Source organism: Etheostoma cragini, chromosome 19 (genome assembly GCF_013103735.1).
Source record: "Etheostoma cragini isolate CJK2018 chromosome 19, CSU_Ecrag_1.0, whole genome shotgun sequence".
NCBI lineage: Eukaryota > Metazoa > Chordata > Actinopteri > Perciformes > Percidae > Etheostoma > Etheostoma cragini.
Window position 1 is genome coordinate 15,853,152 of NC_048425.1, and position 20,913 is coordinate 15,874,064.

Below are 20,913 nucleotides of genomic sequence, written 5' to 3' on the forward strand. Positions count from 1 at the left end.
AGTCAGAGTTTTCCCCCCCATCACCCGCAGGCGTAGGGAGGCGACCCTCTCGTCCACCGGGGTAAACTCCAACGCAGCTGCGCTCAGCCGGGGACTTGTGAGTATCCCCACACCCGCCCGGCGCCTCACCAGATCTAACTGGTAGCGCTCCACCTCCCGCACAAGTTCCGGCTCCTTCCCCCACAGAGAGGTGACGTTCCGGGTCTGGTCCGTCGAGGCCCCTGACCTTCGCCGCCACCCATGTGGCAGCGCACCCGACCCCAGCGGTTCCTCCCACAGGTGGTGAGCCCATGGGATGGAGATGGGGGTGCCACGTAGCTTTTTCGGGCTGTGCCCGACCGGGCTCCGTGGCAAACCCGGCCACCAGACGCTTGCTGACGAGCCCGCCGTCTGGGCCTGGCTCCAGACGGGGGCCCCGGGCTTCCTCCGGGCAGGGTCACTCCCTCTCTACCTCGGTCTTTCATGGGGTTTTTGAACCATTCTTTGTCTGGCCCCTCACCTGAGACCACTTTGCCATGGGAGACCCTACCAGGAGCACAAAGCTCCAGACAACACAGGCCTCAGGTTCATAGGGACACACAAACCTCTCCACCACGATAAGGTGATGGTTCCCCGGAGAGGCACTTACAATGGTGATTCACTGAAAGGTTTTTCCTTATATGGTGTGCAACGCACCCGAAAGTGATCTCATAGCCACATTACCTATATTTTCTCATTTCATACCTGCTTGTGATGAGATTAATGATGATTTTTCAGTAATGGAAATATACATGTGAAGAGAGAAATGAAGCTTAAATGTAAATGTGATGTATTTATATAGCGCTTTTCTAGTCTTAACAACTAATCAAAGCGCAGTTGAGTAGTTGTATACATCATACAGGATGCATTCACCATTCACACACATTAATACACTGTGGCCGAGGCTGCCGTACAAGGTGCCCCCTGCTCATCAGATATACACTCACACTCCGATGCGCAGCCTCGGGGGCAACTAGGGGTTCAGTGTCTTGCCCAAGGACACTTCGGCATGGGACTGCAGGGCCAGGAATTGAACCCCCAACCTTTCAATTGGCAGGCAACCGCTCTACCACTGAGCCACAGCCACCCTTACCTGTCCCACTCTACCAGTATTCAACCTATGAAGTGTTTTGTTTGCAGTTTGACATTTAGATGTTCTCTGTTTATTTTACACTGACTCAAAGTGCATCCTCATTAACATTTGAGTCACATTGTGTCATTAACAACCCTGCACAGCATGCAGGCCTCACGTTGAGTTCAGGAGACACCTCCAAAGCTGGTGTAGCAAATTATGACTGACACAAGTCAAGTCCTATGTTACCATGAAGTTGTTTTTTATTTTTTCACGTCAAGTTAGTACGTTACTAATAAACCTAAAGTCAGATCTGGAAGGTTTTGTTGGCTGTTTTCTCCATGTCGTTATGGTTATTGATGACCTTTTCCCATCCGGTGACACTTCTGTTCATCACACACCTCCTCATTCCTTTGCCACCATTCTTCTCCACCAATCACATCCTTGTGTTAATTTGAGGATGAGGAGGATTTGAAGATGAAGAGGCCTATTTAACAGCTCATCACATCCTACTCAGACAGTGATAACAGTCAGCTCTTCCACCATCTCACTTTCTGATTGGTTATATTTTTGACTTTTGCTGCTTTGCACATCCAGTATAGTGTTGAAAAAAGATTCAGTGAATATAAGAGTTCTATTTTTTTGCGGTTTGAGGTGGAGATGCTTTGCTCTCAGGTGCAGGTTGTTCTTGTGGCCGTGTTCTCCTCGGCGCTGCTGGTGCAGGTGAGCGGTGCTCCAAGCAGAGACATGCTGACACTGAGAGCAGACCTCGTAAACAACAAGGTGAGCGACTCATGTTTAATATTGCAAAGATTTCTAAAGCTGGAATAAGACTAGTGGCTGTCAGGAGTTAAGATAATTTGGCTAATTTAGATCCTTTCCTGTCCTCCTTCAGGATCTTGTTCACATGCTCTTGTTGAAGTTTGTGTCTGAACTGATGGCAGCGAGAGGAGGCGAGATGCTCCCCGAGCTGGAGCAGGAGGGTGACAGGCAGGAGCTAGTGCGGCGACATCTCCCCCTCTCCCAAAGAGAGCGCAAGGCAGGCTGCCGCAGCTTCTTCTGGAAGACATTTACCTCGTGTTAACATCAGAGAAGAGCTGTTCAAGCTGTTGTTTGTTTTGTAAATGTACTTTTAAAAGAGAAATTAATCCATGTTTGCACACTTTGTTGTGACTGGAAAATATACTATGAGTCACCAAATATTTAGGTATTTTGGCCATTGTAATAAAGTTGTATGTGTTGAGATTGGCAGAGATGTACAAAGTGTCTAAAATAAAGTTTTTGGATTTTAAAGGGTATGTTTGTCAGGCGTGATTTATCTTTATGTGTCTTAAAGGGGTATCCAAGTCCATTTTTTATTGCACTTCCATAAAGTTTTGAGACCTACAAGAGATATAGTTACATGAGAATTGTCAGAATTAGAGCAGCAATGTCTCAAGTATGGGGCAAGCTTCCCAAAACGCCGTACATGTTGTAATGCAACTTAATTACATATTTTGACAGACCCTCTCTATCTAGTGAGGTTATCTTTCAAACTCCACACCCCAAACCAAAAGATTTAATTCACATAAAACGCATCCAAGCGCAGGCCAAAAACAACCTAGTGACATCACTATGACAACTTCGGGAGGATTTTTTTCAAACTTTAGGAAGTCACAGAAGGCATTCAGAATAAAAACATATTGTGTGAACAGTAACCTGATGTGTTAAAATCAGTAGGGTGTCCCTTTACGTTTTGAAGATGACAGTGTTTGTATAAAAACGGACAAGTATACCGATGTACGTGTCATTTTAATAATCAACTGTGTTACTACAACTTGTATTATGAGAAACTCCACCCATGTGTTTACATGCTCTCCCATGTAATGTAACCAACTACCATTTCTACTTCATCACCCTGCTTATTCTGTTCAAAATGCCTGTGTCAACTCATCAGTGGACGAGGTCTGCTGCAGTACCACTGCCTTAAATCTACAGGCTCCAATTCACAATTCAGTAATTCAAATTGAACACACAGTAAGCATAATAAACAGATGAGATGGGATTCCAGGAGTATTACACATGAGTTGAAGGGTCAGGACACACGAGCGTGAATGAAATGATAACCTTGGTGATATAAAGCTGATTAATACGCTATATACATCAGGATATAAATTAACAAGTAATGAAAAAAATGCAACTGAACCGTTTTAGTATGATCAAAAAAAGTAACAAGATTTCATTCCATTTCAAAAAAAGGATCAACTGAAGGACATCCTTGAGATAAGGCTTCCTTATTTCTAGCCCTTTAAGTTACACAAATACAAAAGACGGACGGAAAAATGGAGGTTAGACATAATTATAACAAATACTGTAACTCCAAAGTCTCGACTCAGCCCACATGAGTGCAAGGATGAACAACCATCAAATCCACAAGTTGTATTCAATTCCATTAGTTGATATACTTGTCAATTGAGTATAAATCTAGGGTCCTCCAACTGACACATGACGTGTATAAACTATTCACATGATCTAACATTTCTGATGTTTTCAAGCAAACCAACACCCTGTTTTCCTAAGACAGAAGAAAGCATTTGACTTCATTGCACCATCATCTTCAATGTAACAGTCAAGTATCAACCAACAACAAATGGTATTCACACCAAAGCAAGATTGCGTGTTGTAGACTTTCAAAGTGTTATTCTTGATGAATTAAAAAATGGCAAACATGATATTATGTTGGAGATGTGCAAGAGATTTTTTCTAGCAAATATTGTACTAGCATTTAATAAAAGCTCAAAGAAAGAAAAATCACTAGGTTGTAAGATTAACTATACTTTTTTCTAAATTTCTCCTACTATATGAGGCTACTCCGCTGCAAAGATCCACTGCACTGAAGGCTACTACAACTACAGTTGGGAACAGTTTGATTGTCAAACCAAACCAGCCTGTTATGTACAGTCACAGTTGTTGCATCGTGTGCTTTTAATATGCTTGGTTTGAGGCAGTTCTACACTTTTACAAATGTCATTTATAGCTGCTTCTTTGAAAAAAGACCCTCATTTTCAGGTCCAAATTTATGTTCTGCTTCCATACTTCCATTGTCTTAGACAGTGATAATAATGTGCAAGCTAATAGTTGAGCAGTACCAGTACCAAGTGGAGCCCAAGCTGCCTGCAGGTCAGGCCACAGTCATACTAATACTGAACTTAACGTAAAAAAATGGGGCAGCTGTGTACCAAATAAAAAACAGACGTCTGATTGAAAGGAAACTAGTTAGGTGGTTACTCCATCAGGACTCCATCTCAAAACATGTACCTCTGCAAAAAAAGTTACAACTGGATACCAACAGAGAGGAACTATAGCAAAGTTCATGTCATATGCAGCACAACCAAGAAAAAAGAATAGAAAAAAGCACCACACGAGTCTGAGCAAAGCAGGGGCATTTCCTGTCTGTGCCATCAGTTATGTGTAATATGTTGACTGTGCGTGGATTGGTGAGAGTGCTGAAAAGGTGGAGGGGACGCACGCAAAAAGCTTTGTTAGCAGTCAGTGGAGATTTTGGCTGAAAGGTCCTGGATGCGGCAAGCGCTGCAGCTCTTACACAGGATGTGGCCGTCCAGCGGGTAACAGCCTCGGCCCTCCCCTTCAGAGGACAGCAGGAGACCACATTCCTGATCAACACAGACACTCCAGTCAGGTCAACTAAACACTCACATGGCCTCATCCCATAAATATATAAAATGAATGTAATAAATCCAGTAAAAAAAAATGTACTGTAGAGAAAGTAGTCATTTAATCCTACACTTTCCTGGAAAGTTTAGGATTTTGGCACACGCATTGCACTAATCAAGATGTTTTTTTGCCTTTTATGACTGACATAATCCTTTAATAATAATAAAAAAAGAAATAGCTTTTGAAGTCCTTTATTCTTCAATCAATAAAAACTAACAAAACTCTATGGAATAAGAAGTTTTAAATTAACAAATCCTGATTTTGTTTGGTATTTTGTGGTATATAATCTTGTCCAGTTGACTCACCTCACAGACGTAACAGTTAACATGGAAGCTGCGGTCCAGAGCAACTATCCTCACTGTCTCCTCCTGGCCCTGTTCGGGCATTATGGGCTCACCGCAAACTGAACAGCGAGGAGCGTACTTCCTGTCAGGGAGAACAAGCATCAATATTTTCGGGTCGGTGGACTTGCCTGTCACTCTTCATTAAATACCTAAGTTCAAAAAGAACCTCAGGAATAACATCACAGTGTTTGAATGTCTTTATACCTATGAAAGTCATCGATGCAGTGTATCTGAGAGGTTGCATCCACGGTAAAGGGCACCCCGTCCAAGCAGCAGTTACAAACCACACATGTGAAGCAGCGAGGATGGTAAGCCTTTCCCATAGCCCGCAGGATACGGTCCAGGATGGGCTTGGAGCACTTTGAACAGCGCTCCAATGTACTCTGGCAGATAAAGTTTATAGAGGTGTATGGATCAGAGTAGCAATGGCTGCAAGTTGTTTGAACATAAAACATTTTTATTTGTAGACTTTTTAGAACAAGCATGGGCTGAAAGGTAGACTGCTTTGTATCGATGATATTACTGTTGAATTGGTGTCCTGTAATTCCGTTTAGGATGGGCCACTTAGTGGCATGACACGTAAATAAAATATATCAAATTGCAAGAGAAAGTACAATAATCCAGGATGTCAAAAACATAAATCATTAAAAACAGACATTGGTTTATTTGTTAAGGATGCTTTACTTACAATGTAACAACTCTCACAGTAACTCTTCTTGTCCAGAGCGTAGAAGGGTTGCCCTCGGAGACGGGCGTGGCAGGTGATGCATGTGAAACACTCCACGTGGAACACCTGCTCCATGGCGATACAGCCACTGCCATCACCGACCACGTTGTCACCACAGCGGGCACAGCGGCCTGAAAGTAAAAATGTTGTATATGTATCTATATCCTTTTAAATGCCAGAATGCAGGTTTTGCTGTGCTATAAATGTAATTAGTAGCGGCTGTACCAAAATAATCCTCAACAGGGGGGTGGTTCATATCATATACCAACTTCTTGGTGAGTCGATCCAACTCTTCTTCAGGCCTAGTTGTTGCTATTCCCTGCTGGACGAAAAGAGGATACAAACAAAGATAAGAAATTCTCCCTTTTATGACCCAGGTTAATCTGATTTTTAGGGCTGGGTATGTACATACAATACAGATTCATAATTTTTCTCTTTTATGAGTTATGATTTAATTAAAATGTAATGTTATTGTATTGATGCTTGTGTAAAATAAACAGTTTTGTAGAAAAGCATATTAAAATTTCATGAAGTCAGGCATTTCAATCTTTTAATTTTAGGATGTGAGAATCTTTTCAATTTCCCAATTTCCTTTAAAGCTCACATTTAATATGTAGATGCGTGTCCCTACCTTGCTGGACTGATAAGCAGGACTCTGCGCAGCCCCCGACCCCGTTTGGTTATTTTCCATCCCTCTCTTAGACATTGGAACCTGGTTAACTCTTCCTCCAGGTCCTGAGCCACTCCCCTTGTACACCGCCTCAGAGAGCATCTCCTGAGCTTGTGAACTGGGATGTGAAGGGTACCAGCCCTGCGGACTTGTCTGAGTCTGAGGAGGGGGGCGTGACACATGCTGGCGAGGAGGAGGTGGTGTGTAGGCCTGTTCAGCCTGCCTGCCTGTCTGAGAGTAGGTGACAGGCTGTGCCGTCTTGACTTGGACGCTGAACCTGGGCCCAGTAGGAGTTGAGGCAGTGGTGTAGGAAGCCGGGACGGGCTGAGGGTAGGGCTGAGAGTAGGGCTTAGGGCTTGAAGAAGAGGAGTAGTAGTCCTGCTGGTGGGAGGTGGAGTACTGAGGTGACTGGAGATCGCTGGTGTAGGTGGGCCCTGGGTGGTATTGGCTCTGGGGATGAGTGGGATAGCCCCTGGATGGCCGACCCTGAGGAGGGGCTTGGCTCTGGTGTGCAGGCTTGTAGTGATCCCCTGAGAGGTACTTGTTGTAAGGCACGTTGTCGTACAGCTGTGGAGAGAAAATGTATTCAGTTAACCCTTGTGCTATCTTCGGGTCAAACTTGACTTTGAAATATGGGTGTTTTATTCAATTTTATGGCATTTGAAAACAATGTTGAAATAGTTTCCATACAGTGTCCCGCTTTGACATGAACTGTGATTCACTCAACATCCTCTGAAATTAACTATTAGTCAAAATAAGTAATACTTTCTGTTAGTTATAAAGTCATAATTCAGATTTATTGACCATTAATTTAAAAAAGGGCTGAAAAAAGTGACTAAACATTTATTTTCAAAAAGTGTCAAAAGCATCGCAAAGAGAGACAAAAAGTCAGAATTTTTTTTTTTCAATTGTGACCCGGAGAGACACAAGGATTAAGTACCAGTGGCAAGATGGTTCAATGATTGTGAAAGTAACAAGCAACTACAGTATGTCAATAAAGTGTGTTCCCCTACTTGTGTGCTGGAGTCCTGTGGATGGCTGTCCAGATCCGCGAGCATACTGGTGAGGGAGTCAATATCAGCATCGATTTTAGAGTGATAACTCGCTGGACTTTCAGGACCGCGGTGCTAACAACAGAACAGCACAAGAAACATGTTAATACACACAAGGACTGTGTATTAATGAAAACATCATAAGATGTAAACTTTTTCCTGCTGTGATAGCTTTTACTGTGTGAAAGTGACAGCTTAGAGGGTTTTTTCAAGCCAAAGGTTCAAATGTATGCACGCAAAACCACTCAAAGATGTTTTGTGAGATGTCTTGTTATCAGCAAAGCTATAGAAAAAAATGCACCCACCATCAACTCATAGCTGTCCATGTGAGGGCTCCATATACGTTCTTCTTTGGGACCATGTGGAGGGGGGTAATAGTGATCGCTCGACGAATGATGAATGGGCCCACCTTTAGGTTAATGAACAGATGTCAAAAAGACAATTGTCCCAAGTCAATCTAATTCTTTAAACTAAAAGACAGACAATTTCAGAGCGCAGGTGTTTCCTTAATATGACCTACAGATCAGATATATTGAGGGTTTGGAAATTAGGGGGGAAAGAAGAAAATGTATTAACACTTTACTTGAAAGTATCTACATAAGACTGTCATGACACATGGACCCTAACAACAACCATAAATATGCATGACAAAACAGAATGACACTTACTAAAAGAAGTGTTATGTCAAAAACCTTTATGACTTATGCATAAAGTAAAATGTAACCGGAAATTTTAATAAAGTGATTTTATTAATGTATTTATTTGGATATGATTAGTGAAAGTACACCCAAAAGACCCTGGTTTGTGTCTAGTGGTCTTGTTACCTGTGGGTCCAGTTGCCATGTACCTGGTGGCCATCCCTCCTCCTCCTCCTCCTCCTCCTCCTCCTTCTCCTCCGTTCTGCTCATAGGGGCAATAATTTGGCCGGAAGTCGGATGTCCCTTTTTTGTTGGGGGCTCGGTACATTGCTGACCCGGCAGAGTGAGACATCTGGGGCACAGCTCGCTCTGGGCTATCCAGAGTTCTCGGTGGAAGCCAGGTGGGACCGGACATGGCAGGGTTCTGAGATCAAAATAAGGAAGGAAAAAAATGTTTCCGCCATATTTTTTTTTAAATAAAGTTCATATTGCAATATGACTGGAACATTTATTTTTCATTACTGACTTTGCTTTGCCCAATATCAGTTGACTGAGTATGCACGATCTTCCTCTTTCATCCATAATTTGCATGAGCACAGCTGTGGCTTCTGTGTGTATTTTTGTCATAGGTAACCAGTGGAAACTAAGGGATGCTTCAGACTTTGTTTCCTATGGCAATGGGAACACACAGATTGAACAATAGGCTTCTAGTTGAGGAGCAGGAAGAGAGCAGCCATTCTGAAAGGCTCGGGGATTTCCAGCAGGCTTGCACATTGCTCTTCAACGTGTGTGAGTGTGTGTGTTTGTGTACTCTGAGATAAACAGGCATGCAAAAGCTCTCCAGCAGACAAACTCATACACAGATTCCCAAACAGGTGCAAATCTGTGGTTACCCCTCGCCTGTTATCCGCCACAATGGTTATTGTCTTTGGGTGTTTACACACTGGTATCAATGATTTCCAAATGAAGTGGAGACAAAAACAGGGCAGGAACTGTTGTGTAATGATATGGGCCTGTATACATGTGAACACCTGGCTCATAATAACAATATATCACTATGTACTCTGTGGGATAAATAACAACGCTGCAGCACACAGCTGGGCCACAATATGCTGACTTGCACTGAAGATACTGAGGTCTTTAAGGAAATCCATAGCTAAATGTGAGAGATTTATAGAAACTGTCACAAAACACCTAACAACGAAAATAGGATCCTTTATTGGGGGTAAACAAGCAAACTAATATTGTTCTTTACAAATAACAAGACACTTTCTCTCTTTACATCTTTCTAAATTGAAAATCAGTGGGGGTTAGACTAAGTAATATCCCTGTGTGTTCTGGTAAACTCTGTTGGGATCTGACATTACATTTACTAATATTACAAAGAAAATAACAATACAAAAATAGAGTTCAATTATCTATTCTACATGCACAAAGAACGCAAGCTTAATTATGTTCTGTAGTATCCTTTTTTGGAAAGCCACTGTGTTATTGATGCAATTGACAAGCCAAAACAATTACGTTTTGTCAGGGTGGAGAAATGAACCGCCCACTCAGACTGATTGTATGTGGGCAGTGTGGCCATCATAAATCCTTGTTGGTAAGAGGATTATAATGATGGAAGAGAAGATGATGTAGACATACAAAAATATAATGCCTGAACATGGCCTTTAGGTCTTTTGGTTGGTTAACGTTTATTTTTTATATTCATGGGGTTGTTATCATTAAACCAGTATCAGCATGGACTTGACTGTCATTTCACAGTAACCACATGGAGGAAAGAGTAACCACTACCTCCACAATCGCCCTGATTTAAGCCTCTGAATCCGGATGAGCACACACTCAAATCCGAGGATGGCTGGGCCGGGGAAATAATCTTAACCGTTTTATCACTGTGCGTGCTTTAAAGCCAATAATGAGTTTGTTTTTATGTCATTTGAAACCACATAGCTCTCGCATTTATCCTCCTATTTATTTCGGTTGGACCTCTTGCTGGACGCACAGGAGGTGTAACTGCTCATGAAAGTCAAAGTTCATGACAGTCACTAGAGTCAAGCGCAACTACACAAATACGACATACGGTATTTTTCAAAATAAAATGAGCAACCTTAAGCCTTACAGCAACACAGAAACTCGACAAAAAGGCAGCGCGCCTACAACTGAAATAACTGGTACCAAATGAAAACGTATTTCACATTATCCTCAGTCACTCATATTCTCAGCTATACACGTTGGTCTTGTCATTCTGTAACACAGAGATATTTTACACGCATTTATTTTGAAGGCAAGATGCGCTGGTTAGCTTAACATATTATTTGTTTGTAACAATGTAGCTAGCGTTATCGATATGGGTTAGTTAAATTGAACAAAGTAACAGAAAGACAACAGAACTTAAGTCAATATGGGTAGACATAGGATAAAAAAAACTATATTCGTAAATTACCCAATCAAAATTAGCAACCTATAGCATGTCCTACCTTTTAAAGTGACTCTCCTCTTCCCTTCAGTTTCATCTACAAAACAAGAACAATATGAAATTGGTCAACTAAATCACAGACGTTACATTAAAGACAGATAGTGGCATGTTCTTGTTTAACGTATCGTATCAATGAAAAGACTAGCTAGCTATAACTGCTCTGTTGGTCGTCCAAATCTGTCCTTTGTGCGTCACGTGTGTAAAACATTCTACTTAAGTAATTTAATAACCCATCGTGGAGGTTAATTCGCAATAATTAACTTTAATAACAGACTTGTTTACTTGTTTGCTAGCATGTTATGAACTCGAGGAAAGCTCGTGCCTTGCCTCAAGGCTAACTTCAATACAACCGAATGGGAAACAACGAACAACCGACACCTACCGTCTGAAATAAGCCTCACAAACCCAATCTCTGCCTATGTCTGAATGTTCGAAGGTCAGTGAAAGTTGTCCCGAGATAACTTTCTTTTCGATTTAGCGTCGTTCACCTACTTTGTGACGGATCCCGAGGCCTTTAGCAGCAGCAGAAGCAGCAGCAGCTCCTCAGTGCATTCCCGACGTGTGACGTAATCGCTGTCTTGTGTGTGTGTGTGTGTGCAAGTGTGCGCGTGTGTGTGCGCGCGCGCGCGTGTGTGTGTGTGTGTGTGTGTGTGGGTGTGTGTGTGGGTGGGGGGGGACTTGAAAGTAAAAAAAAGGTTTGCCAAATACACAAGTAAGAATAAATACAGTGGAAATCAAATGTAGTGTCTTCAAGACTAGGATAATACATTTGAAAAAAACTCAGACAAAACAAAAAAGCACGAAATATGTAATTATTTGGGTGCCTCAAAGTGTGTAAAAGTCAGATTATGTTTGAATATAGCAGAGGACATCCCGCTATATTTGTACAGCCCTAACAGTTCAAATATTATGATGTTTTTAATCTTGTCTGAATGGGTTTTTCTTTTCTTTTCTTAACAAACACAGAGCATGTACTTAAAAATACTAAAGACTGCAATGATATTACAGTAATTAATTATTTAAAGATAAGGTTAGATAGAATGTTAATCATCCCAAAATACGTAGTAAAATAAATATATAATATATTCTTACATGCATACAAGTCCTCTATTTACATTTTATTTATGTTGACTGTATTGATATTTAAGGTGACTTTATTTGGGGTTTTGAGGGATAAATATTGAGCCCACATGACTTAATGGGTTTGTTTTTTGTATATACGCAGTGGATTGACACCCTGCAAGCAGCAGTTAAAATTAAGGTCAGAGCTTGCTTTATTATTTTGTGGTTCGAAAGATTTGGGTCAACTGTCCTTCTCTTGTTACCCCCCACCCTATTTCTTCTTCTTCCTCCCACCCAGCACCATTTTGGAGGCCCACTGATTCCCCTAAGGCGTTTCTTCAAAGGAAGGTTTTGTCACTTATTTTGTTTTTATTTCCCTATCTATCTCTGCCAATAAGTGGACAAAGAACCAAGGCTGGGGTATCCCAGCTTCTTCCTCCTGCTCCTCCTTCCCGTAGCTCTGTGCTTGTTTGCCCTTATTTGTCCACAGTGCTTGGCAATCACAGGAAGCGGCAGTTTAAGCTGATCTGTTATTGTTGTCGGAGCCATCAACATCTTTGGCACCAACTGGGGGATCTGAAGTCAAAGCATGGCTTCAGCCCACACGTTATCAGATAAACAATATAGTTGTGTCCAGACAACCAGGAAACCACAAAGAAGGGATTCCCCTTCTTTGTGGTTTTTCTGGCTGTCTTTGTTCAGTTCGACGAGACAGCAGTTAAATGGATGTTGAATGATTTCATTTGCTCTTTCCTTTTTCACAAAAGTGTGTTTGTTCTTCATTTAACACTTACAGAAAGTTCTTCAATTGTTCTGCATTTGATCAAGAACATGGTTGGTTGGTTGCTGATAGCCACTGACGGGTAACATGCAGGAAGCCACTAAGAGTGTTGCCAAGCCTTGCCAACGGGATGGACTCAATGGCTTCCGCCTATTGGTGAACCTGTTTAGTAATGGTCTCACTTTTCCTCAAGCGCCCCCCTCATCCGTTCTTCTCACAATGCCTGGAAGTAGCTGAGACCTACATCTCCCTCTCTGTTTTCTTAATCGTTGATTTCCTTTATGGTTTTTCCTTTTTTCTTTTTTTTTTACAAAGCCCACAACTGATCAGACCTACATCCAAACAAATGTAAGCACAAGGACACACGCACAAGCTGTACACCATGCAAAGACTTTACTTCCGACCTTATATTATTTAAAGGATTTGCAGTATTTCATGTTTTTCTTTGCCGGTATAGCTAGATTGGGTTCAGTACTCAATCTTATCAGTGAAAATAAAAAAGGATTTTCTCTTTATTAATCAAAGGTCCACTTGCTTCATCTGGATATCCACATGCAGGCATGGGTCATTTTAATCCACCTAGAAGATTGTTCTCCTCTTCCTTCCACGCCCCCTGTGAAATACTTTGATATAAACACACAGTTTGTAGTTCAGTTGTGCGGCGCCTCAATTAACTGTCCTGTGCCTGGTATTCTGTGACCCTCTGGCTGTACTGAGAATGAGGCAACTTTCCGCTTGTTTTTTAGTTATTCATGACCTCTAAGCTCTTGTTGCATCGCTGCTTAAGCCCCCCTCCATCTCAATTCTTCCTCCCTTGTCTCTTGTTCGCTTTATTATTGACGGATGTCCTGTGCAGGCGTTTTCATCCATGTCTCTGAACAGCTTTGCAGGATGCATTCAGAAGTGTGTGTGTGTGTGTGTGTGTGTGTCTGTGTGTGTGCATGTGTGTGTGTGTTTTCTCATTTAACTACATTTGTGGGGTCCAAAAAACGGGACTACAGTATACTTGTGGGGTCCGGACACCATTGTGGGGCCAAAATGCTGAACCCCACAACTTCAAAGGGATGTTTAAGGGTTTAGAATATAGGGTTAGAATTAGGTTATGGTTAGGGTGAGGGTTAAGGGTAGGCATTTAGTTATGATGATTAAGGTTAGGGTAAGGGGTTAGGGCATGCATTATGTCAATGACGGGTCCCCACAAAGATAATGGGATGCAGGCGTGTGTGTGTGTGTGGGTATATGTGTGTGTGTGTGTGTGTGTGTGTGTGTGTGTGTGTGTGGGTGTGTGTGTGTGGGTGTGTGTGTGGGGGTGGATGTGTGTGTGGGTGTGTAGGGCAGTTTCTGCACATCTGTTGGCTGCATTGCGCTCAGTCGGGCAGGGTTAAGGTTGTTTTTCACCACCAGGAGAAGGGGTCTCCCATCTAGAACGATCATTTTGGTCCTGCTTCCTTCCTTTTGGTTCTCATAACACAACGCCTCTGCTCTCTGGCAACAAGCCATAAGTTTCCGGACGCTGTTGTGGAGTACATACTAATGCCCATTTACCTGAACTGGTCAACTCAGCAATGACACATTTTTTCTTTGCTTCTTATATTTATCCTGAAAAATTAAGAACTGTTTGAGAACTTGTGCACCAACATATAAGTGAAACTTGTGTGAACAATGAAAAAAAACTCCCCATATACTAAACAATAAGTTTGTCTTCCAGCTTCCTCAGTGCTAGGAAAGCGTTGGTGGGGGAAGACTGATGTTTTACCTCTGGATAGCCAGGCACGTACTGCCTCTCCCTAAGGGTCCTCAAATATATTTTTTCAACGTGGCACAAAAACACACTATGCTTTCCTGTCATTACTTCGCTCAGAGCTATGGGGGTTTAGACAAACTAATAAGCCACTAAAAATACTTGGAGCCCGGGGCCTGGGCCAGGGCTTTTCCTGCGTTGCTTCCAGTGTACGCGTGGGCCATTGAGGAAAGAGGAAACGAGCAGCTCTGGTTGTGTGAGGGCTTCCTGCACTACAATATAAAGAGTTCCCTCTCTTCAGCCTCCCCTTACAGTGCTGTTAAGAGCCAGTGGAGACTGTGGGTGAACCCCTGCTCCACATCTTTGATTGTGGACTGAGCACTGATCCGGGGGGGTTGACATCAGCGCGGAGCACGCTAGTTCTCGTCCCTGCTGGTCGGGGTAAGTTGGAAATTTGTTGGCTGCCTGATGACTGCTTACTTGGATTGATCTTTTTTATTTTTTAGAATGTTATTGGTTAATGGTTTTTCCCTTTCTTGATTATATCAACGTTCGAGTTAGTGAAATGAGGATGTCCATTTGATTCAAATTGTTTTCAATGTCTGAAGCGGTCAATATAGAACATTGGAAATGGGTTGATTTTTTGATTTTTTACAACTTTTAATGTCTTTATGAATTCTCATACTTCGCTGCATTTTGCTACTCCCTTGATATGCAAATATCAAATATCAATATATGCAAATATCAAGGGTGAATAGTAAAGCTTAATCATTCATATTAAAGAGTGGATGTTTCTTGTTGTTTTCCTCATGCAGGTACGAGTAGGGAGCTGGTCTCACCTAACAGATGTATCTGGGACGCTCCAGTCTATTTATTCCATAAAATACACACAGGTGGGTAAATTATTGTGCCTCCTAATTTAAAAACATATAACTCTGTTGATGCAAACATTCAAAATAGTGTGCATTGGTTTTGTTTCATATACAGTATAATGCCTTCTCCACAGATGAACATGACGGAAGTATTGGAAGGATACAGAGTGGACGGAGTGCAGGAGTTGAGGGCTGCTGCCCCGGCCAAGGGATACGTGAAGGAGTTCACACGCCATTCCAACGATGTGCTGCTTAACCTAAATGAACTCCGGCACCGCAACATCCTGACAGACACCACCCTGGTTGTCGGTGACACACACCTATGTGGGCACTGCGCTGTGCTTGTGGCCTGCAGGTTGGTGCTAAGACCAGTGCATCTACACAAAGTAGTCCCTGTGGAGGAGTCGTCAGGTTTTCTCTGCTTTCCACTTGGGTGGATTTCAACCGTTTTACTACTTCTGTTTTTCCCTTTCCCCTCTCAGTGGGTTTTTCTACTCGCTGTACTCCCACCGTGTGTTGCTTCAGGGGCGTGGTGGCAGCGGGGAGCCGCTTATGACCGTGTCTCTCCCCAACACCTTGGACCCATCTAGCATCTCCCTGCTGCTTGACTTCATGTACACCTCCCGCCTCCCTCTGACACCAAGCACCGTCCCCGGGGTGCTCACTGCTGCAACCTACCTGCAGATGGACCACGTGGCCGATACCTGCCGGGATTTCATTCAGCTGCACTGGTGAGGGACTGGGAAGAACATTAGATTACATCATGAAATGTGATTAAAAAAAACTCCAGTGTTGGTTTGAATGTGTCATCTTGCATGTTTTTTTACTTGAATGGTTGACAAGTTTTGTTTTTTTCAGCAGGGAGAATATGAGTGTAAGACACCCTCAACTGGAGCTGGATTCCAGGGTGTCTGTGGCTGCTGTAGCCCCCAAAGGAGGGGACCTGCCCAATCCAGGACCCCAGAGATTACTCCCAACATCAGTGGCAACAAGGTAGGAGAAATATTCGTGTAACTGAGAATGATTAAAGGAGCTGAAGGTGGCTGAAAGTGCTCCGTGGGTGTGACTTTGGGTTTTTATTGGGGTTTTATTTGCAGGTTGTCCCAAGTGCTGCTGCTGGGTATTGTGTGACTTTGTCTGTTGACCATTTTAGCTCATTACAACACTTCCTTTGTTTCTCCTGCAGGGTCCCTGCAGAGGTTGTGGGCTCTCTCAAGCCAGGGGCTTTCCTGACCTGCCAGCCCGGGTCAAAGAAATTGAAAGGAGAGCCTGAGTCGCCCCTCATGGGTACCCCAACTCCATCTCCAGACAGCCCCGCCCGCTCCAGCTGCCAACCTAACTCTCCAGCAGAATCTAACACCTGCAACAAAAACCTTGTGGTGAGTTTAAAGATTCAAATTTGAAGCGTTGTTTATGTTGAGATAAATACAAGGAACCATGTAATTTTAACTAAGTGGTAGATTACTAAAAACAGTCTACATTACCACTGGGATGTTTTCTTTTACATGTCAGTTGAAGTAATAGCTTTCTGTTTATCTTTGTTTGTCTCCAGGCCACGCCGGACCCTAAGTCTTGCAATTGGAAAAAATACAAGTACATTGTCCTCAACCCTCTCTGTGCAGCCACCACGGTGAAGGAAGAGGTGATGGAGGAACCACAAAGTAACACATCACCCGTTAGCGACAGGGTGGGATCGACACCCAGAGCAACTGAGGCGTGGTCTGGAGAAGTGCCTGGTCAGATTGATAGGTAAACCAGAAAAATTAGAATGATGAGATTAGAGAGAAAAAGAAAGTCTGCAAAGTTTTTGCAAATGTGAAATGATGAACCTTTCTTCATCAGACAGGGGCAGGCCTCCTGCTACGAGGGTTCTGGCCGAGCCCCTCCCCTCGGGCCACCCCACTCTGTGAATCACCATACAGTGCCTCCCACTCACAAAGAGGGAACAGGTACAAGCCAAACCTTTTTCATATTGCAGACATTTTCTTTTCATGTCTTAAATAAATATTTTTTCAAACATCTTACCATTTTTCTGCTTCCTTAGTCTCACCCTGCACCATTTTCCCAAACCTGCACCCCAGTGATCCAGAGGCAGCCCAACATACAATCAAGCGTGACAACTATTATGTGCCCTACTGTTACTCTGGCAACCTTCAAGGAACCAAGACTGGCTCAGGTGAGGCTATAGTAATATTTTTCTCATTACCCCTTTTTTTTTTAAACCAATACCTGACGCTGAGCTTTACCCCGGCAGGTGACAAGCCATACCGCTGTAATGTGTGCGGCGCCCAGTTCAACCGACCGGCCAACCTGAAGACTCACTCTCGCATCCACTCAGGAGAGAAGCCTTACCGCTGTGACACCTGTGGCGCACGGTTTGTTCAGGTGAGGAGTACACTTCTTCATAAAACAAAAAATGTTTCCTCTTTTTCTCATGAACAGTCCTGTAGGGCATAAAAAATGAAGCACCTGCTCCAGAATGTATCTATAAACTCTACCAGTAAATCATGTAGTTTCATGTCTTAATTCTTGAGAGCTTTATTGCATGGAGAGAAAAAAAATAATGTTGTTAAGTCCAGTTTAAAGGAGACATTTTGAAAATTAAATTGAGAATTCTCTTGGGCGGGACACATATTGTTGGACACCACAATTTCATTTGTTGTTAATCTGTGATGTCTGAGGGTTTATTTAGTCTGAGAACTTTTATAAAATTCAAATCTTGTCACAGTTGTCAACCTGTTTGTGTGGTTGGTACTGCTGTTAGGTTGCCCATCTGAGGGCCCACGTTCTGATCCATACGGGGGAGAAACCTTACCCCTGCCACACATGTGGCACCCGCTTCCGCCACCTGCAGACTCTGAAGAGCCATTTGCGCATTCACACTGGAGAGAAGCCTTACACTGTAAGTCCGAAACACACATTGTCTGTTTGGCTGATATATAACAAACCCACAGCCCATAACACACAGAAGATCATGTCATGCCACTGCTGTTTAATCTGTAATTTTGTTTTTCAGTGTGAGAAGTGTGATTTACACTTCCGCCACAAGAGTCAGCTGCGTCTTCACCTGCGCCAGAAACACGGGGCCGTCACCAACACCAAGATCCGCTACAAGGTCCTGACCGAGCCCTACCAGCCCGTTCTGCAGGCCTGCTGAAGACCTCTGCACTTTGACGCATTCATCATCATCATCATCGATCATCACGTTGGCCGAAATAATATCTGAATCTGTCATAAAATGGGAAATTTGGCGAATGAATTTCAGCAGTTTTATATTATTAGCACCTGGTTTTTGAATATCAGGTGGTATTCATAACTTTCAACAGTGTGGTTGAATGAGCAGTTTCACGAACAATGTACAATTGATTTCACTTGGAGAAAGAGACCTTTACAAATGACTTTTAGAGGTGATTTTTGTTTGCATCTGTAGAGTTCTTGGAACTAGAGAAATCTTGGGTGCCTTTTCTGCAATGGCGATTTTGTTAAGAAAAAGTTTCTTTGTGGGTTTGTGAAGGGATGAAAAGAAAGGAACAAGATATGGAAAGAAAGGTAGAATGTTTTTTGGGTGTGTGTACACTGGATTTTAAAGGAGTATGAGTATGTGAACAGTTTAAACGAAAGATAAAGTCAAGTTTTATGACAGAGAGGTGGTGAGGTTTTGGAGTAAATTAAATTCTAAATGTGTATTTATCTTAACCTTGAGGCCTGGGGCCTGCATGTTCTTTAAAAACAAAGCAGAGGAGGCAGAGATATCTGCTTTTTAGTCCGAGCAGGCATAGGACTTAGTTGTCTTGTACTGAGTGTAAAGTATAATTAAATTGTATACATTGTTTCCTGACATGAACAATTTTAACAAGAGAACTGTAAGCAATTGGATAAGTAATAGTATTGCAGTTGTATGTGTATGAGTTCATTTGCTGGACAAAGATGGTTTGTACAATCTAAATTAAATCATTTTTATATGAATTGGATTTTTTTTGGTGTTCAGTGTCTCATTTCATTTCATACCTAAAACAAACAAAAAATGTAAACTACTAAAATGCTCTCAAAGTGCTAACCAGCTTCCCCACATTTTCTCAGCTCTTGTAGAATCAGTGTAACCCTGCTCTCCCTGCCACACTTCCCTCCTTCAGCCTTTCTCCTCCCTGGACTTCCTTCCTCTCATTAACTCACTCTTTCTACCCATGGATCACATCTTCTGTTAATCTGTCCCGCCATTTTCCAGATTTTTCCTTTTTCTTGGTTGCTTTTGTGGAAACAATGAAGCTGAGGGCACCTGTTTCCTCCAGGTTCCTAACACCGGGTCCTCACACTAGCATCCTACAACACGTGTGTGAGCTTGCTGCTGCTTCCTGAAGGTGAGTAGGCTGCAGACTCCTGCTGAACTCTCCCACCCTCTGTCATCAACGCTTCCTGCTCCCTGATGAGTTGTGGCTAGCTGGGCATATTGTCTATGCTCAGCAGACAAACGTTGGAAGTCTAACGGGACTTTCCAGCCTTCCCCTCCACAGAAAAGAGGAAACCTACGATGTGTGGTTTTTTCCCCCTCATCACTTTTTGGCCAATGACACCGTGGTAGGGGGTCTCCCCGCAAATCAGTTCACAAAAAATCAACAAGACTTTGTCAGAAAAGAAGAATTCTGTTAAGGAAGTGTACATTACATGGGAAATGTGTGGAACTTGTGTCATAGTGCATTTTACTGGAAACCTTTAAGGGACTTCATTGAAACTGCAAAGATATCAAGACCACAACTTGATTCATCTGACTTTATGGTTGACCAGGGGCGTTGGACTTGGGGGGAAAGGGGACTAAGTACCCAGGGCCCTTATATGAGGAGGGCCCAAATGGATGCTAGAATGAATAGCTGTGGAGGGGCCCATAGAAAATGCCTTTACACAGAGCCCAGAATTTTTTGCTATGCCCCTGTGGTAGACCAGCGGTACTGATAGCTTTAGACTGTACAGGTGTATCTAACAAAGTGATCACTACTGTACAACACACACACAGACGCAATTAATTTTCCTCCAACATTTCCACAAACAAACAAACCAATGTACAACAAACAATCAATGTATCTTAAATTGAACATATCATCCTCTGCCTCAAAAGTTTAAAGCGTCATTCGGACCATTATTGAGAACTGAGTTATACTAATAAACGACTGGGGCAAAAGAAAGACTTGAACAACTGAGAAAACAAAATACTAAGTGGAGGAAGCAGGACTCAGATCTCTTAAACTTAACACCCCACTTTGAAAAAACTTCATTAACAGTCCTGAACTGAAATGTAAAGTACTAATATCCTAACAACTAAATGTAGTTAACGATAAGGCCAATTTGTAACACTTGAAACTGTTGGTTTGTTAAATCTACACCATTCTATACAGCTGCCAGATACATGAAGTGGAGTTAAAATGTACAATTTGTGCCTCTGAACTTATTAGGAGAGAAAAACCCTAAAAGCATTTTCCATACAGTTGACATTTTCAGACCTTGTGGTTGCCTCCCTCTAGTGTCAAACGTGTGGAAACCTTTAACAATTCTAACAAAAACAATTGAACCAAGAGATCAAACTAAGAACAAAGTGATCTTGATATTTAACAGCCTTTCCCACAACTTAAGACTCCTGTTTTAATATTAAAAAAGGGATCCTTTTTCTTCTAGGTTGTGCTGTCCAGTCAGGGGCTTCCTCAAATCAGCAACAATCCTCATGCCCTTATCTTTTTCCTTAGATTTAGTTTATATG

At 42.5% G+C, this 20,913-nt stretch overlaps 3 protein-coding genes across 6 annotated transcripts in view; 2 read left to right on the plus strand and 1 right to left on the minus strand.

Moving 5' to 3' along the window:
• Window positions 1-11,300, minus strand: part of trip6 (thyroid hormone receptor interactor 6) — a 14,324-nt gene extending 3,024 nt beyond the window's left edge. The window contains exons 1-11 of one of the 4 annotated variants that reach the window (XR_004654525.1): window positions 11,204-11,300; window positions 10,713-10,748; window positions 8,422-8,659; window positions 7,903-8,006; window positions 7,559-7,672; window positions 6,507-7,112; window positions 6,101-6,197; window positions 5,837-6,006; window positions 5,353-5,531; window positions 5,110-5,230; window positions 4,321-4,743 (exon numbers count right to left, since the gene is read on the minus strand). Coding sequence is in view for 3 of the 4 variants with exons in the window: in XM_034856443.1 (XP_034712334.1) it covers window positions 4,612-4,743; window positions 5,110-5,230; window positions 5,353-5,531; window positions 5,837-6,006; window positions 6,101-6,197; window positions 6,507-7,112; window positions 7,559-7,672; window positions 7,903-8,006; window positions 8,422-8,650 (1,752 nt within the window). In the remaining variant the exon portion in view is untranslated. Of the gene's footprint in view, window positions 1-3,539; window positions 4,744-5,109; window positions 5,231-5,352; window positions 5,532-5,836; window positions 6,007-6,100; window positions 6,198-6,506; window positions 7,113-7,558; window positions 7,673-7,902; window positions 8,007-8,421; window positions 8,660-10,712; window positions 10,749-11,093; window positions 11,179-11,203 lie in introns of those variants that run through there. The other 3 variants (XM_034856446.1, XM_034856443.1, XM_034856445.1) reach the window with 3 other exon arrangements.
• On the plus strand, window positions 1,235-2,386 carry sst5 (somatostatin 5). Its single transcript, XM_034856448.1, has 2 exons — window positions 1,235-1,873; window positions 1,986-2,386. The coding sequence occupies exons 1-2, from the start codon at window positions 1,751-1,753 to the stop codon at window positions 2,172-2,174; spliced, it is 312 nt and encodes a 103-aa protein (XP_034712339.1). The 5' UTR covers window positions 1,235-1,750; the 3' UTR covers window positions 2,175-2,386.
• Window positions 11,301-14,503: 3,203 nt separating the features above from the next.
• Window positions 14,504-19,138, plus strand: bcl6b (BCL6B transcription repressor). Its single transcript, XM_034856447.1, has 12 exons — window positions 14,504-14,736; window positions 15,111-15,190; window positions 15,298-15,522; window positions 15,650-15,898; window positions 16,026-16,160; window positions 16,354-16,546; window positions 16,720-16,916; window positions 17,010-17,116; window positions 17,212-17,343; window positions 17,422-17,552; window positions 17,932-18,069; window positions 18,184-19,138. The coding sequence occupies exons 3-12, from the start codon at window positions 15,302-15,304 to the stop codon at window positions 18,322-18,324; spliced, it is 1,644 nt and encodes a 547-aa protein (XP_034712338.1). The 5' UTR covers window positions 14,504-14,736; window positions 15,111-15,190; window positions 15,298-15,301; the 3' UTR covers window positions 18,325-19,138.
• Window positions 19,139-20,913: the final 1,775 nt, after the last annotated feature.